This window comes from Corythoichthys intestinalis, chromosome 21 (assembly GCF_030265065.1).
Source record: "Corythoichthys intestinalis isolate RoL2023-P3 chromosome 21, ASM3026506v1, whole genome shotgun sequence".
NCBI classification, from domain to species: Eukaryota; Metazoa; Chordata; class Actinopteri; order Syngnathiformes; family Syngnathidae; genus Corythoichthys; species Corythoichthys intestinalis.
The window spans coordinates 15393867-15409543 of NC_080415.1; the positions used below are offsets into that span (position 1 = coordinate 15393867).

At 40.0% G+C, this 15677-nt stretch overlaps 2 protein-coding genes across 3 annotated transcripts in view; one reads left to right on the plus strand and one right to left on the minus strand.

Moving 5' to 3' along the window:
- Positions 1 to 1143: 1143 nt before the first annotated feature.
- LOC130910058 (ADP-ribosylation factor-like protein 8) lies at positions 1144 to 2169 on the minus strand. The gene is made up of 2 exons (XM_057827096.1): positions 1884 to 2169; positions 1144 to 1477 (listed from the first exon to the last, which is right to left on the minus strand). Exons 1-2 carry the CDS (start codon positions 2004 to 2006, stop codon positions 1265 to 1267), a joined length of 336 nt encoding a protein of 111 aa, XP_057683079.1. The 5' UTR covers positions 2007 to 2169; the 3' UTR covers positions 1144 to 1264.
- A 449-nt stretch (positions 2170 to 2618) lies between these two features.
- Positions 2619 to 15677, plus strand: part of meox1 (mesenchyme homeobox 1) — a 68050-nt gene continuing 54991 nt past the window's right edge. Inside the window, exons 1-2 of one of the 2 annotated variants that reach the window (XM_057827088.1) lie at positions 2619 to 2750; positions 3555 to 3661. In XM_057827088.1, coding sequence (XP_057683071.1) covers positions 3566 to 3661 — 96 coding nt within the window. In that variant the 5' untranslated portion in view covers positions 2619 to 2750; positions 3555 to 3565. Of the gene's footprint in view, positions 2751 to 3335; positions 3662 to 15677 lie in introns of those variants that run through there. The other variant, XM_057827087.1, reaches the window with a different exon arrangement.

Sequence of the window (15677 nt, forward strand, 5' to 3'; positions counted from 1 at the left end):
TAAAAGGACAATATAAAGGGGTTAATGCACAATCTCTTCTCATCACTGTGTACAGTATTGTGGCGAGCAATGTGGCGAAGAATGAGAGGGACAGATTTTATGTTTACTACCCATGAGTGGGTGTTGTGGGCGTAACACATAATCAATAACAGTCGCTACAGTAAGAATATCCAGCCGAAATTAATCCCTTAGTAATATTCCGGAAAATTGTCAATTATTTTTTTTCAAACCAGCATCTTGTTGTGGAGCACTCAAAGCCCCGTAAAGTTTGAAAGCCAACTGCGACATTGCAATTGAAAGAGACGGCGCTGTCGCCTACACAATCAAGGATTTTCTATGCTAATTTTTGGAGTTTCAAATGAATTTTACGTACTAAATAGAGGCCTACAGAGATCAAACCGAAGAACACTCCCAGAAACAAACATAAAGTACAACAGTCTAAAGATTTGTCAAAATATGCCCAGCCGTTTCGGCGTCCATAGAGAACGAACATGCATATACACACCTTCACACACACATCCCCCACACGTTTAATGAGTTAAAACAGGTGCCATTAATACAGGTAACGAGGGGAGCCTCGTTAGACCTTTTTAGAAGAAGTCAGACCTCTTTGACAGCCAGAAATCTTGCTTGTTTGTAGATGGCCAAATACTTATTTTCATCTCTAATTTGGAAATAAATTCTTTGAAAATCCAACAATGTGATTTTCTGTTTTTTTTCCTCCACATTCTGTCTCTCATGGTTGAGATTTACCCATGTTGACAATTACAGGCCTCTCTAATCTTTTCAAGACGGAGAACTTGCCCAATTGGTGGTTAACAAAATACTTATTTGCCCCATTGTAAATATGTTTTTAGAACTCTTTTAATCTTAGACCAAGATACTGACAACAACATTAAAAAAAAATCAAGGATGCACTGAGGGCGCGTAAATTGAGCTGTGAAGAATCACTGTATTTGTTTGTGTTTTATACTCAGTGTGTTTAGAGCAATTGCTTGATTGTTGATATTTCTCCATTTTAGGAAAGTACGGTAACATTTTGTCTTCCTTTTGGGAAAGTTCATTTCAGGGGAAGACAATGCATTGCATACCTGTTAAGTTGTAGAAATTGCAAATAGGGAGATTTCTGTTTGCTAACCCCGATGACGCGCGCGCGCGCGACAATCACTAAGACAAAATGCAACCATTTTTTTTCAAGTTCATTTTGGTCACAACACTTGTGTAAAAATTAACTACACTGTCAAAGAACCTCTTTTTGGTGGCATCAGAGATAGTCTTCAACTTGCTCCATGTATTGTCTGGCATCATGTGATACTGCTATGTTGCCTCTGTCATGCCAGTTCTCCTTGTTCCTGTAATCAACATCTAGGATATCCTCAGCTTTCCTGATCACATCCATTTGCACAAATTTGGACATCAGCTTCCTCAGCAGCCTCTTCATCTCATCAACCATCACTCCAATTAGGGTTTCGTCAGACTAAATCAGCAACATTAATTACATCATTTAGAAAATTAATCATATTTGTTTTTAAAAGTATCTTTGTCATGGCAGTTTTTTAATTGAATTGTAACCTAGAATTGAAACTTTATATTTTTTGTTTCAGCACAGTAATAATGATATAATGTAATAAAGTGTATAGTATACACTTTAGCTTTAGCATAATAGCGAATCTAAATGATTAAACTTCAAGTAAGTAACGATATGCTTTCTCACTTAAATTCATATATTGTGGGGGTAGGACCGCAGTGGTTTAATATTCCATGATGTTTGATCCATGAAAACACAGAGTAAAGCAGCGACTTCTTCCTCATCGTTCTCCCATCATTAGCTCTAATGCTATTAGCATTAGGCTAGTTAGTTATCGCTGGCAGGTAAGACTTACGGCAATTACGTTGACGAACGTCGTTTTCCCCGAATACTGGAGGCCGACCAGTGTCAGCTCCATCTCTTCCTTCCAAAATAAAGACTTGAACCAGTCTAAAAGCCGGTTTACTAGTGCCAGCATCTTGGGAAGTCGGTGGTGCTTCGCCTCTTCCCTCCCTGTCAGATGATTGGTTGGGCTTTTCCAGCTCTGAAGGGGAGTGAGGGCAGGGAAGTCGGAGACGGCCAGGCTATTCGTTGTTGGTCACTTTCCAAATCGGGCCGAATGGTATCGTTACAAAACGGTGACAAACAAAAACGTTAAAAAAAAAAAAAATTGACATTTTTGGAAAATCGGGAGATTTGGCTTTCTAATCGTGAGGCGTGAGCATTGGGGTCAAAATCGGGAGTCTCCAGACCAAATCGTGAAACTTAACAGGTCTGGCATTGTCTTCATTCTGGAAAATACATTTCTAGAAATACATTCTGGGTAGAATTGTGCAGCGTTAATTTTGTTCATATTTTGTAGGGAAGTGCAACAAATGCTTTGTTTTTCAGCTAAATTCAGAATCCAATTCCAAGGAGTGTGTCAGGGAATTGAAGCACGATGAGCCATTGTCGCGCTAAATGTGGATAAAGTGGTCTCGAGTGACCCGGCGTCATGGAAGTGCCTCTCCAATCCAAGGCCACTCGCAACTCAGACTTCACCTCCACTTCCTCCCTCATTTCCTGCTCCGTTGCAAGTTGAGTGCAGCACATGTAATTGCTGTGCACTTTTCCCTACTCGGGCGCCCGGGGAGTCGTTGGCAGTGAACCTGAACGGGCCTAATGATGGCGCTGCATCTAAATGACACCCACACCACCTCCATGTGTTTATGTCTGGTGGCCAGTAAGTAAACGGTGCTTATTGGAGAATGCAGCAGATCTCTATCAGCCTCGCTAACATTTTTTTTTTTGTTTTATTTTTTGTACCTCATTAAAACCCACATATGACACAATGTTGAGATGTACGCAAACCAAAGCACATGAAAATACATCACTGGATGATTTTTGTGGGGGTGAAGTATGACCTAATTCCTCTCAGGGAGGTGGACGACATGGACACGGCACTCTTGTACGCTCACAGCCAGAGGGGATTAAGTGAGATTGAACACTGCTAGCAAACTGGTTCTGATCCAACATGTGATTTAGAAAAGTGATGGAAGGAGGCGAGCGCGCCAGAAGCACAAAACATAACTGTGCACAAAATGTCAGCGGATAAGACACACTGTAATAAAAATGACAAAATGAAAAGTTTGGCATAAACAGACAATAAGATTTACGAGTCAGGCCTAGTCAGTTTGGATGTAATAATAGTGTTTCAAGTACAAATGAATAATTGGCATGTGCATTGCATTTGATTTTTAAACAGACACAGGAAGTGCAGCTCAGGTGAAAAGGAAGTGGGGAAGATGTTAAAAGTGACACACAAAGGTAGACTGGATTTGGTCACATGGCACATTGAGGAAAAATTTGGAAACAACATACAGGATTTGTTTGGATAGAAATGATTCACTGAAAAAACACCCGTCAAAACTAGTTTACTTCCCTTGTTTTCAGTATAAATCTACTAGGAGTACTCAAAACAAAATGGAGAAAATTATTTAATTAGATTTAAGAAAAATAATCTGATTAAGATGTCATTAATTTGCAGTGTGACCTCACATGGATTATTTCGTGGATCAATTTTGGGGAAAAAAAATACATGGGAGCTGCTTGGAGAAACTTCAATGGACTTCTTGGGAAGCATTCGACGTAAAAGTAAGTGGAACATTTCCTCAAACTTTCTTCCCATTCTTCAGCCAGTAAAACTTCAGTCCTGCTAGTGGCCATCTTGACATATACTTAAATGATCCAACTGACCATGATTGAAAGAAAATTGAACTTCATTCCCACTTTTCACCTCTTTGTCTTTACTGCTGTTTTTGGCTGCTGCTACTGTTGCTGTCATTTTTGCTGCTATTGTTGCTGCTGTTTCTGTCATGGTGGTTGCTTTTGGCATTCTCGCTGCTGTTTCTGCTTTTGCTGTCATTGATTTTGTTGATATGTTGCGGCTGTTATTTTTGTCTTTGTTGATTTTGGTATTGCTGCTGTTGCTGTTTTGCTGCAACTGTTGCTGTCTGTGAGAGAATTTTATTCATGCTTAAAACACAACCATTATACATCGTATTTTGTATGCTTTTTCTTATGCTTGCATGAGAACATTATAGCATTAATCTGTTGAGTGTGCCTTCTCATGGTCTTGACTACTGTATCTGACTGTATCACAATATGCCCGAATATGGACTGTTATGTTCCTGTGTTTTTCAATATGCCCTGAATGAATACAAGGGAGGACTGTGGTTTCTTATCTTCGTTCTAGCCAGGACCTGGTGCTCAAGGTCTCAGCTCAAAGATGTTTTTGTACGGAAAAATACCCAGGCTTGTGAGATGATGAGTTTCGTTTCTTAGTAAAGTTTCGTTTCAAGGTGGGCTTCGGCACCGCCCTTTCAACAGTATAAATGTCCAGCCTCTATTGTACTTCTTTGTACTTTCTGAGTAATCACAGTTCCTGGCTGGGTCGCATCATTTTGTACCCAAGAGCTCTTGTACATAAAGCCTTCGAAGAAAAGCAATCCATGGTTGGGGTCGTATTCATTTCTCTAGCTATCGAGGTAACACTTGTCTTGGAGTTCAAACTTGAGCTTCCCTGACACTGTCCTTGTTTTACAAACACAAACAAAAATGTGCAAATCTTTATTTTTATCTTATTTTTGGGTCAAATCAATGTATCTTTTTGTGAGGCTTCTCATCCTGATTTATTGTATCTAGTAGGGATGTGACAAAATATCGAAATGGTGATATATCGTGATACTTTGTATCCCAAAAGGTTATCGATAAGCTCCAGCCAAGAATCGAGATTTCGTTTTAAAAAGGTGTCAATGTCTTAAAAAATAAAAAGGAACAAACAAGTTGCTACCAAAATCTTCCACCATAATAGGGTCTCAGTTAACACTAAGGCTGCATTGATGGTGCTCGACACATTTAGACTAGGAACGTTCGTTTATTCGAAACCAAAGCATTCTCAGTCATTCTGTGATTTTTAGGGCATTTAGAGGTCACTTGCTGTTCATTTTAGGGCATTTAGAGGTCACTTGCTGTTCATTTTAGGGCATTTACAGGTAATTTCCTGTTGAGTTTAACTTACTGCCTATTCATTTGGGTGATTCCCAGGTCACTTTCTGTTCTGTAACTCAAAATAAACAGGAAATGACCCATAAAATACCCACAAATCAACAGGAAGTAACTGAAAATCAACAGGTAAATGACCTTAAATTGCCCAAAATTACCTCATTGCCTGGCATTGGCTGCCACTGACGGCCATAGACGTTCAATCTGTTTGAAGTGGGAGGGATGACAGCGAATGAATTCGTTCATTCGCTGCCACCCTTCCGATCGCATATTTCTGTACCCGAGTCCGGGTCACCTGATTTTGAGAATCTGCCGATACAGTCCCGATCCGATACCGAAAGTTTTTTTGAGCAAATAAAAAAGGATAGAAAAATATAAATTAGGCCTGAACAATATTGGAAAAAATTAACATTGTGAATTTATGATCTATGTTGCTGTTACTGTACTGTACTTTTTGCAGTACTTTCTCTTCTGGGAATGTTGCAGACGATAAAACATATACTGTATATTTTTGTATCTTTTGGCAATGCCATTGTAGTTCTGGATTATCTTACATTTTGGCCTTTTAAAAGCAAAAAATATATATACGTAAATTAGACCTGAACGATATTGGAAAAATTCAATTTCAATTTTTTGTGGGTTTGAGGTAGATTCTGATATTATATTGCAATATTAAAACTAGAAGAGTTTTTACCAGACAATTTGAATTGCTCTGTTTGGGAAAATTGCGATATAAATTGCCAATGCTCCACCCTACTTTTTGTATTGGTTGCACTGGTGCGCCTAAGTTTTTTTCTTAAGGTGCACCAGCACAAAATGTAGGCACACCCACATTTTTCATTGCATCACCTTTAACGCCATACTTTTAATCACTCTTCATAACATTCATATAGTTCCTTTATTCATCTTCTGAACCGCTTATCCTTACGAGGGTATTGGGGGTGCAGGAGCCTATCACAGCTAACTCCAGGCAGAAGGCTTGGTACTCACTAAACAGATTGCCAGCCAGTCACAGGGCACGAATAGACACACAACCATTCACGCACACACTTACACCCACGTACAATTTGGAGTGTTCAATCAGCATACCATGCTCGATTTTTGGGGATGTGGAAGGAACCCTGAGAAAAAGCACGCAGGCACGGGAACAACATGCTAACTCCACACAGGAAGGCCAGAGTTGTGAGGTGGACGTGCTGTCCCACCGTTCCCTTGTGAATGTGAATTATTTTTAAACAATAATGTAAAAAATGCTTGTCTTTATTAAAGGCTTCATTGAGTGAGTCCACTCCAATCCTCTTACGCTTTGACGGTCACGCTGCCGAGAACAGCCTCTCACTTACACAATGAGTCGCTACAGCAAACGTATGACTGGGCTTGAAGTTTAACGATAATTAACTTATTCACTCCCAGCCATTTTCACCGATCAACCCCCTTCGCTCCAGGCTGGATTTTACTGGATTTTGACAGATTTTGCAAGGCCCACATAAAATTCTGTTATATTGCTATATAAACATGGAACCCACCAAAACAAAGATTAAACTCTCTTCTTTCAGCATGAACAAAAAAGTTAGTTCTCATCTTTTTCCATTCTTTAGATATCAGCATTAGAAAATAGCTTAGTTTGAGCAATTTTCCAATTTCTGATGAAAAAAAACGAGAAATTGACCTGTTTGTAAAAGCATACATTTCAAACATAACTTTGACTTTAACACAGCTATTTTTTGCTTTTGTAACATCCCCAACATCTGAATAATGTTAACATAACATAACATACAACAAGACAAATAGAGCTTTTGATAGCAAAGTAACAATTTATTTACACATAACTAAACTATTGAACTGCTGAACCATTTGCGCACATAACAATTTACTTGAACATAACATCCGGGGAAGGCTCTTTGCTGCTCCTGGTTGAATGAGGTGGCTCCCAGTAATCTGATGAGTCCGGATCAAGATCGGTCCCACTTTTTTCATCATCTTCATTGTTGGTTTCAACCTCGGGCTCAGGGGTAATGCAGAACGCGTGTGGAACATGACGCTGTTGTGGTGGCAGCTGTCTCGGCAGACGGGGTAAACTTTTCCCTCATCACCGTCTGTCTCATCAAGATATTTTTTAAAATCTTTCTTTGACGATTGTGTCGTTTTCTTTCCAAAACACTCCTCCAGTGTCGTTTGCCTTTTGTTTTCCATCGTTCTCCACATTTTTCTCACGCTTCTTCACAAGGTCCCTCCAACTTCCGTTTCCTGACTATTTTTCTTCACTTCCCTTCCTTTCATGGTCCTAGATGAGTTCTTACCTAATGCGCTACTGCCCTCCAGTGGCCAGTTTTATTGCTTTAAAATGGGTTTTGAGCATTGTAGCGAAGTTGCATCAGAACCTAGAGATGCCTCTTGTAAGGAAAAAAAAAAAAAAAACCATAAAAGACGTATAAGTACATTTTTGGGACACTGAAACGATTAAAAATAGAACGTATTTATACGCTTTTGGGAGCAAATGAGTTTAGACATTTGTGCCTTTCATCATGGAGCTACCGAAGCTTCTCTGGCAAGATCAAAGCTACAAACCTGTCAAACATCATTAACTTTAAGTACCAAAGATCAGCTGCACTGGACAGTTTGGCCAAACTGCTTAACAGGAGGGAGAGTGTGGTGCTGTACGAGCATGAAGCAGAAAAACATTATTAACATTAACAGTATTTTTAAAATTAAAAATACAATCCTTTTCACCCGGTTCCGACCCGAAATGGCGCGATCGGCCTGATTTCTGATCATGTGATCGGATCGGGACATGCCTAATTGTATTATAACTCTTTAAGGCTGATTTATGCTTCTGCGTAGGGGTGAGGGTGGACCTACGTCGTTTACGCAGACCCGATTCACGACCCTACGACGTGGCCTGACGTGTGACGTAAATGTGGAAGGACTGTGAGTGGTCCGCTCAGAACATTGTTCAGCACAACACCACCGCCGTTTTCTGTGTCGCCTACGCTTCAACATTTGTATAAACATTTGTGCTTAATATTTATTAGCTAAAGATGCAAATACACACATTCCATCTCCGTTGCCATTGCTGTCAATGACCGGAGGACAACCAAAGGAATTCAACAGGAGTCCCCCAAAACTGTACATAGAAAAAGCTACACCCATGGCGGTGAATTACAGAACGCATTCCCTTGACGCAGAATTTCGAATGCGCAATGACGGCGTAGGGTGTATGCCATCGCTCCGCCGTCATGGAATGTGTAGCATAAATGAGCCTTTGGTTGAGTGCATGTCATTTGGCTTTGTTCAGGCAGAGTTTGCGAGAACCAAAAGTGATACTTGGTATGTGGCAAAACGGATTTTGCCGTGTGACATTTTTTTTTGCCATGTGACAAAATTGATTTTGCCATGTGGCATTTTTTTATGACGTGGCAAAATTGATTTTGCCATGTGGCTTTTTTTTTGGTATGTGGCAAAATGGATTTTGGTATATGGCATTATTTTTGGTATATGACATTTTTGCAGGCCATGGACGTCCATGCACGTCCAAATTTTCCATCTATTTTAAATGGCAGAAAGACATGTGTGGCTCTGATTTTTGACTATTCACTAACCGTTATAGCGCATTGACATTCAGCTGGCACCCAAATAAGGCTATGCCATTGACGGCTATGCACATCCAAATTTTCCATTCATATTAAATGGCAAAAACGTGTGGCCACATACCAAAAAAATGCCACATGGCAAAATCAATTTTGCCACTTACCAAAAAAATGCCACATGGCAAAATCCATTTTGCCACACGACAAAAAAATGCCACATGGTAAAACCAATTTTGCCACATACCAAATACCACTTTTGGTTCTCGGTCCTGCTGGAGTTTGATTCTAAGGGTGCATCCAGTAAAGTGCAAATACGCTGTAAAAGCAGCATATGGTATTTTCTACTGCGGAAAACCAAAAAACAGTCCAATGCAAGTGCATGAAGTTTCATTTGATTTGGTTTTTGCAGCCCTCCTTCCCCCAAGAGTGATTAGATCACCTCTTTTCAAATGCCAAAATCTCATTTCAAAGACATCCAGTTGCGTGCTTTATCAATCCTATGCATTTCATGTCACATTTCTCTTATTAAAACTCAATTAAGTTGAGTACCTACAGGGAAAGCACTACTTGGCAATGGACTTCTAGTACGGGGATGTACTTTTTGAAGTTAGAAAATATATGGAAAAAGAGTCATCATCCTTATGTTGAACATCAATAGACCTGCTTGTGTATTTCTATTAGTCACAGTGTGACTGACCGTCAGGTTTATTCCATGTTTCCCATGGAGTAGACCCACCAACAGTTCGACTTAAAAACCCAAATAACACTTCCGACCCCGACGAAAATGCAAACAAATCCATTCCGGCGTGCCCGCCGAGAGCAGAGAAAGTAGCGCTGACAGACATGATGTGAAGGCCCCCATCGGTGCTGGTTCTGGCTGGTTGAGATGGGAAAGAAATTTTCCTTTTGTTGAATTTGTGTGTCCGACACGCCGGGTGAATTCTCCCACGCCACCCTGTAACTTTTTTTCCCCCCTGTTTTCAACATTGTGGAGTGCCTACTTCCTATGTGCGATGATATTTCACTTTTTTTTTTTTTTTTTGGATGGTTCAGCAGTCGAACCAGGCCTGGTTCACTGTGGCCCTGTTCTCACTCAGAACCTGTGACCTTGTAGCAGAAGGTGATTGAAACCATGTGAGAGATGAGGCAAGTTCTGGAATCGTTTTTCCATATGAGCTAACGTGACAGAATCCGCCCCTGAAAAGAGCCGGCCGGCAGCAGGTGCCAGAATGCCGATGTTCTCCTTACAATGTCAGTTACCATGGCGACACTAGCCTTTGACTGACTACTGTAGAGGTGTATTGAAGTTACTAATATTTTACTCATGGTAAAATACTTTCTTTGATAAGTTTGCACAAAACGTGTTGGTCTGAGATGAGAAATACATCCTTGCATGATGAGTGCATGTGTGTCACAGGAGCACACGATAACGCACGCATGTTTAAGTCATGTCTTGTTTGTTGTGGGCGTCGCCTGGGAAGCCATGGTGCCTCCCTGCATGTTTCACAGGCAGATGTTCCCGCCCTGTGTACAAATTTGCTCCGACTTCAAGGTCTGGAGTCTAAAGTTAGTCCTCTGACTTGTTCACGAGGTTCTCTTGATGACAGCAAGGAGGAGCAAGAGTGCCAAATGCATGCCAACAGATGATGAGTGCTGGTAATGTGGTGTAATTGTTCACATAGCTGAGACAGGGATGTCATCTGGGCTACGGGAGGAAAATAGATGAGGTTGAATTGATGATGATGGAACGGAATAATCCATCCATGAATGAATCCATGAATGATGAAGGTTGAGCGATGAGTGATTGCAAGCAATGATGGAAGTTTGACGGAATGAATTGCTGGATGAATCCAAAGCAAAATAGACTGATGTGTGGATAGGTGGATAAAATTTAATAGCTGCTTCGTCTGCAATGCAATCAAATACAGTGGTACCTCGACATCAGTACTATATGGATGGGATACGCGGTGCCCAGACTGCCGTTAGAACTACATTCAGTTTTCTTTGGGTGGGCAGAGCGTCTCTGTGGGTGGGCACTGCACCACCCCCCCCCCCCCGGTAACGCCCCTGTTCGACACACAATCTTTTCAACATCCGACGTAAAATTTGCCTTGCCATTTGTTTCTCCATCCGATGACATGCTCGAAATATGACTATATATGACAGCTTGTTTTCCCGCAAGACTGACGCACAGCGGATTTTGGTGTGCGAGAAAACAACATAGGCTCAAAGAATGTTAGTGCAGGTAGTGGGAAAAGGTGAGGCTTACCATTGAAATGAAGATGGAAATGATAGAAAAATATGAGCGTGGTGTGCCGTCCTGGAACTGGCTTGACAATACGGCCGTAGAATGTCTACGATCTCGACGGTCCTCCTCCGACCTCCGTTGGCCAGTCTTTATAAGTTAAGGTGACAATTGTTATTGTGGTAACATCGCAAAAAAATTGCCAGTTTCGTCAGGTTTTTAATCATTTTTTTTGGAACCTGTGCAACACAACATGCCTTCTGTCTGCCGCAGCTGAACAAAGTGAAAGTAAAATGTCCTCTCTCACTCTGTTAAGTCAGCCACGTAGTGCGTTCAGGTACACCACGCAAAACACATCCACCACATTAGAGCCTGATTCGTCATATTATTACAGGTATTATTATTACTATTATTATATTATTATTCCAATTTTTACTCATAATTTGTTTTGCTCTGTGTAATTGCTATTTGCGATAGTACCAGCAACATTTATTAAGGATTTAGTGTAGGTTTTCGCACTGGTGAACGAATTAATGGAATCACATGTACAGTATTCTAATGGGAAAATCCTGCTCTACATACAACCGTTTCGACCTACAAAGAAGGTGCTGGAATGAATTAACTTTGTATGTAGAGGTACCACTGTATTGTAAATATCATATCAAATGGATGGATGAGTGATGAAAGCATGGTGACTGATTATGGAATGAATTAAATCACCACTTGCTGATAGTCAGTTCTTCACTTTATTCCAAATTGACTTGTTCCCAACCTGTGTTTTTATATTAGCCTAATTGCACTTTTGATTATTTTGTTTCATGTAGAGGTCAACCGATATATCAGCCGACCGATATATCAGGCCGATATTTGTACTGCTTTCCAACATCGGCCATCAACAACTACAAAAAAAGCCGATAAAAAGGTATTTTGATCAGGCATCTGTGTGGGCAACTGAGGCCTCCGCTGACTGATTGTAGGACCCTGGAAGGACCTAGCAGCAACTTGAAAGCTGGCTACAATAGGAAGCTTCTGGTTAGCCTGTTTTGTAAACATATAAGATTTATTCATTCATTCATTCATTTTCCATGCCGCTTTTCCTCACGAGGGTCGCGGAGGTGCTGGAGCCTATCCCAGCTAACTATGGGCAGTAGGCAGGGTACACCCTGAACTGGTTGCCAGCCAATCGCAGGGTACAAGGAGACATACAACCTTTCACGCACACACTCATACTTACGGTCAATTTAGAGTGTTCAATCAGCCTACCATGCATGTTTTTGGGATGTGGGAGGAAACCGGAGTTTATTTATTTTTTAAATATTGCATGACTGAATGTAAGTTTAGCCTTTTAAGGTGTTCACTGAATGATCCTAAGGTTAGCATTAGCATCCCCCATCTTTACCATCCTCTTAAACTGGTTAAAAGGTTGGGTTTTTGGATCACACATATAATTTGTATATTCAATCAAAGCTGCTAAAATTTAACGATCTTGTAAAGTATAATACATCAATAATCCTTTATAAAGCATTCAACAAAGTATAACCAATTAAATTGTAAAACTTTTTTACAATGAAAGACAGAAGTCATAACTTAAGAGGTAAACGGGGACTTAATACCAATAATTCGAACAACTCGTAAAAGTTTTTGTGTGTCTGTGTGTGGAGTGAAACTTTGGAATAATCTCGGGATGCAATACAAGCAATGCCGAACTATCTACAGATTTAAAAGGTTATACAAACCTATGGTCTGGTCACTGTATACTGATATAAGGTCTTAATTACATCAATAAATTTTCTTGGTTTGATTAGATGAGAATAGGGGTGGGATGAAATAAATGTTCTTCTTCCCACTCCTATTCAGGCATGTAGTTGATGTTGCAATGTTACTTAGTTTTGCTGCTCTTTTTTGTTACATGATTATATGAGCTGTATATACCGTAATTTCCCGAATATAACGCGCACTTTTTTCCCCAAAAAATCAACTTGTAAAATCATGGTGCGCATTATAAACGGGTACATGGATGGAGACAGAAATGTATAAACCAATTTTTTTTAAACGGCCACGTTGTGTTGAAGAAACGTATGCGGCGATCCCTTGCCGACCATTACGGTACGTGACGTCACCATTTTGTTTCGGTAATACTTCACTCTGATCGGCCGAATGATTTCGTCTGTGTTAAATTCAGCTTTTTTCACTCTTCATAAAGCAACGAATTTAGTTTCTTGAACTCATTTGAGTCAACGTTTATTGCAGCTCCGCAACTTGGACCATAACAAAAATAACAACACAGCCTCCCTGTGTACGTCCATCAACTATATCTGTCCCTCGGGAAACTCAAACCCAAATAACAATAGTTCTTATTGTTACTGTCGTGTTTACAGCGATGAGCTCTCTCGGATTTCCGACTTACGTTCTTTCATTTTATCGTGTCAATCCATGGAAGAAACATTTATTCATCATGATGAAATGAGCAAGTTATACAGCAGCCTTTACAAGAAAAGTCACATCTGTTTTGTTTTCTCCTAGATTCTGGTAAGTTGGAGAAGTTGTCAAATCATATTATTACCGTAAATATTGTCAGTTTATGGTAATGTTTTGAACTACCAATATGCTATGCGTATGCTGTGTTTCACCATTCAGTAAAATGACATTTCTGTATCTGTACACGAGCTCTGTTTTCTCGTTCTTCTATTTTTGGTGCGAAAATTAGGGTGCGCGTCATAAACGGGTACAATAATTTTCCTTAGAGTTTACAAGTAAATTTGGGGTGCGCATTATACACGGGTGCGCCTTATATGCGGGAAATTATGGTATTTGCTGTCTTTGACAAGGAATCATGGCCTGATATAAACGAATGAAATGAAAAAAAAGAAACTATTTTTTTTAAAAATAATGTTCTGTTCTTGCTGAGTGTGTATAATCATAAAAACAAAGTGTTGTGTTTGTTGGTTTGGTAGCACTAGACCAAATTAATCCTTTAAGTCTCAGGTAATCATTGTAAATTTGAAGCTGTTGAAGCATTTAAAAAAAAAAATGCCTTCGTATTCTGTGCTTAAAAAAACGTCGGCTTACAAAATTGGCTTTGCATATCTGCAATCAGCTGAAATTTTTTTTTCGGTATCGGCATCAGCATTTGAAAATCCCATATCGGTCAACCTCTAGTTTTATGTTGTGCACGTAATGACGAGGCTTTATATCTCGTTGTACTCTGTACGATGACAAGAAAGACATTCTATTCTATTCCAGAATAGAATAGAATTCTAATTAGATGGATACATTTTGGATGGGTTGATAACTAATAAACAGAACGTACAAATGTATAATAGAATTGAATAGTGAAATGCTGGTTGGATATGAATTATATGAACGGATGACTGAATGAACAAACAGATGGGTGGTTGACTATAAAATGGAAAACAGTATCAATAAATGCATGAAATAATGTGTCAACAAATAAACAGATGAATGGATGGTAGTATGAAATACAATGGATGCACTAAAGAATGCATGATAAGTGAACGTAAGAACTGATAGATGCTTGAATGAATGGCTGATGAATAGAGGAAGAGACTCTTGAATCGATGAGGGATTTAACATGCATGACTGGATGGAATGCATTGATATATCGGACAACTACAATAAATGAGCAGATGACCGATACATTGATAAATGAATCAGTCAACGTGTTAATGAATGACTGTAAAAACGATGGATCTCAATGGCATTATAAATAGAAGGAAAAATGGACGAGCAGAGGAATTTATTTTTGCGCGGCGTGATGACAGGATGACGAGTTGAAAGGCCGCGAACATGACGTGATGCTGCGGTTTGCTAGAAAGTGTCGTGTGATTACCTCAAGTGACCTGAGATGATGTAACTGGCTGCCATCGCCATCATCATCAGTCACACTGCCATTTAAACTGTCAGACTTGTCGCTCCTCAAGCACGGCGTCCAGTCAGCAGGAAACGCCGCCAACGAGGAGTGCTGGGCCGTTGACATCGCGGGGCATTGAGGGGGGAGGGATCCAGGCTTAGGGGTGGGGTTAGAAACTAAGAGAGGAAGTCAAAACCAGCCATTGGGGTGACTAAGAGGAAAGAGTGGCGCTATCAGAGGAACACAAGCGTGATTGGAAATGGGCCATTATAGCGCGTGCGCGTGGTAGATAACAGCGGCGAAGGCTTTGGGCCAATCGCGCACTGCAAATCTCCAAGATAATAGCCTAAACGTGCTCATTTAATCCTCAAGCTACACTCCATCATGCTCAATTTACACACCTGGACACTTCATTAGGTACACCCACATTATCTCAACATCTGCCTTTTAACTCATTCAGTGCCATTGACTACAATAGATGTCTCTTGAATGTGTTAGATCAAAAGGGATTGCATGTCGCCTGCCGTCAATGGTACTGAATGAGCTCAGTGCTGTTAAATTTCATACTTAATCCTTTCAGGAAAGCGTCACTACGTGGACAGCGAAAGTTAAGCAAAAAAAACTTAAATATTAGCCATTACTTTTAAATTATTCATCAATACTTGGATCTTTTTTAATAATTAGAAATATATTCTTATAAATTGATACAATGTTAATAAAAGCTTAATTTATTCAGTAACAATGAATAAAAACAGAAATACTCTCTGGTTACGGCTTCAATAACACCTGAAAGTTTTTTTTTTCCTCCCATAGTACAGTGGTACCTCTACATACAAATATAATTTGTTCCAGAACCTGTTTTGTAAGTCGAAATCGTCGAATGTGGAGTGGGATTTTCCCATG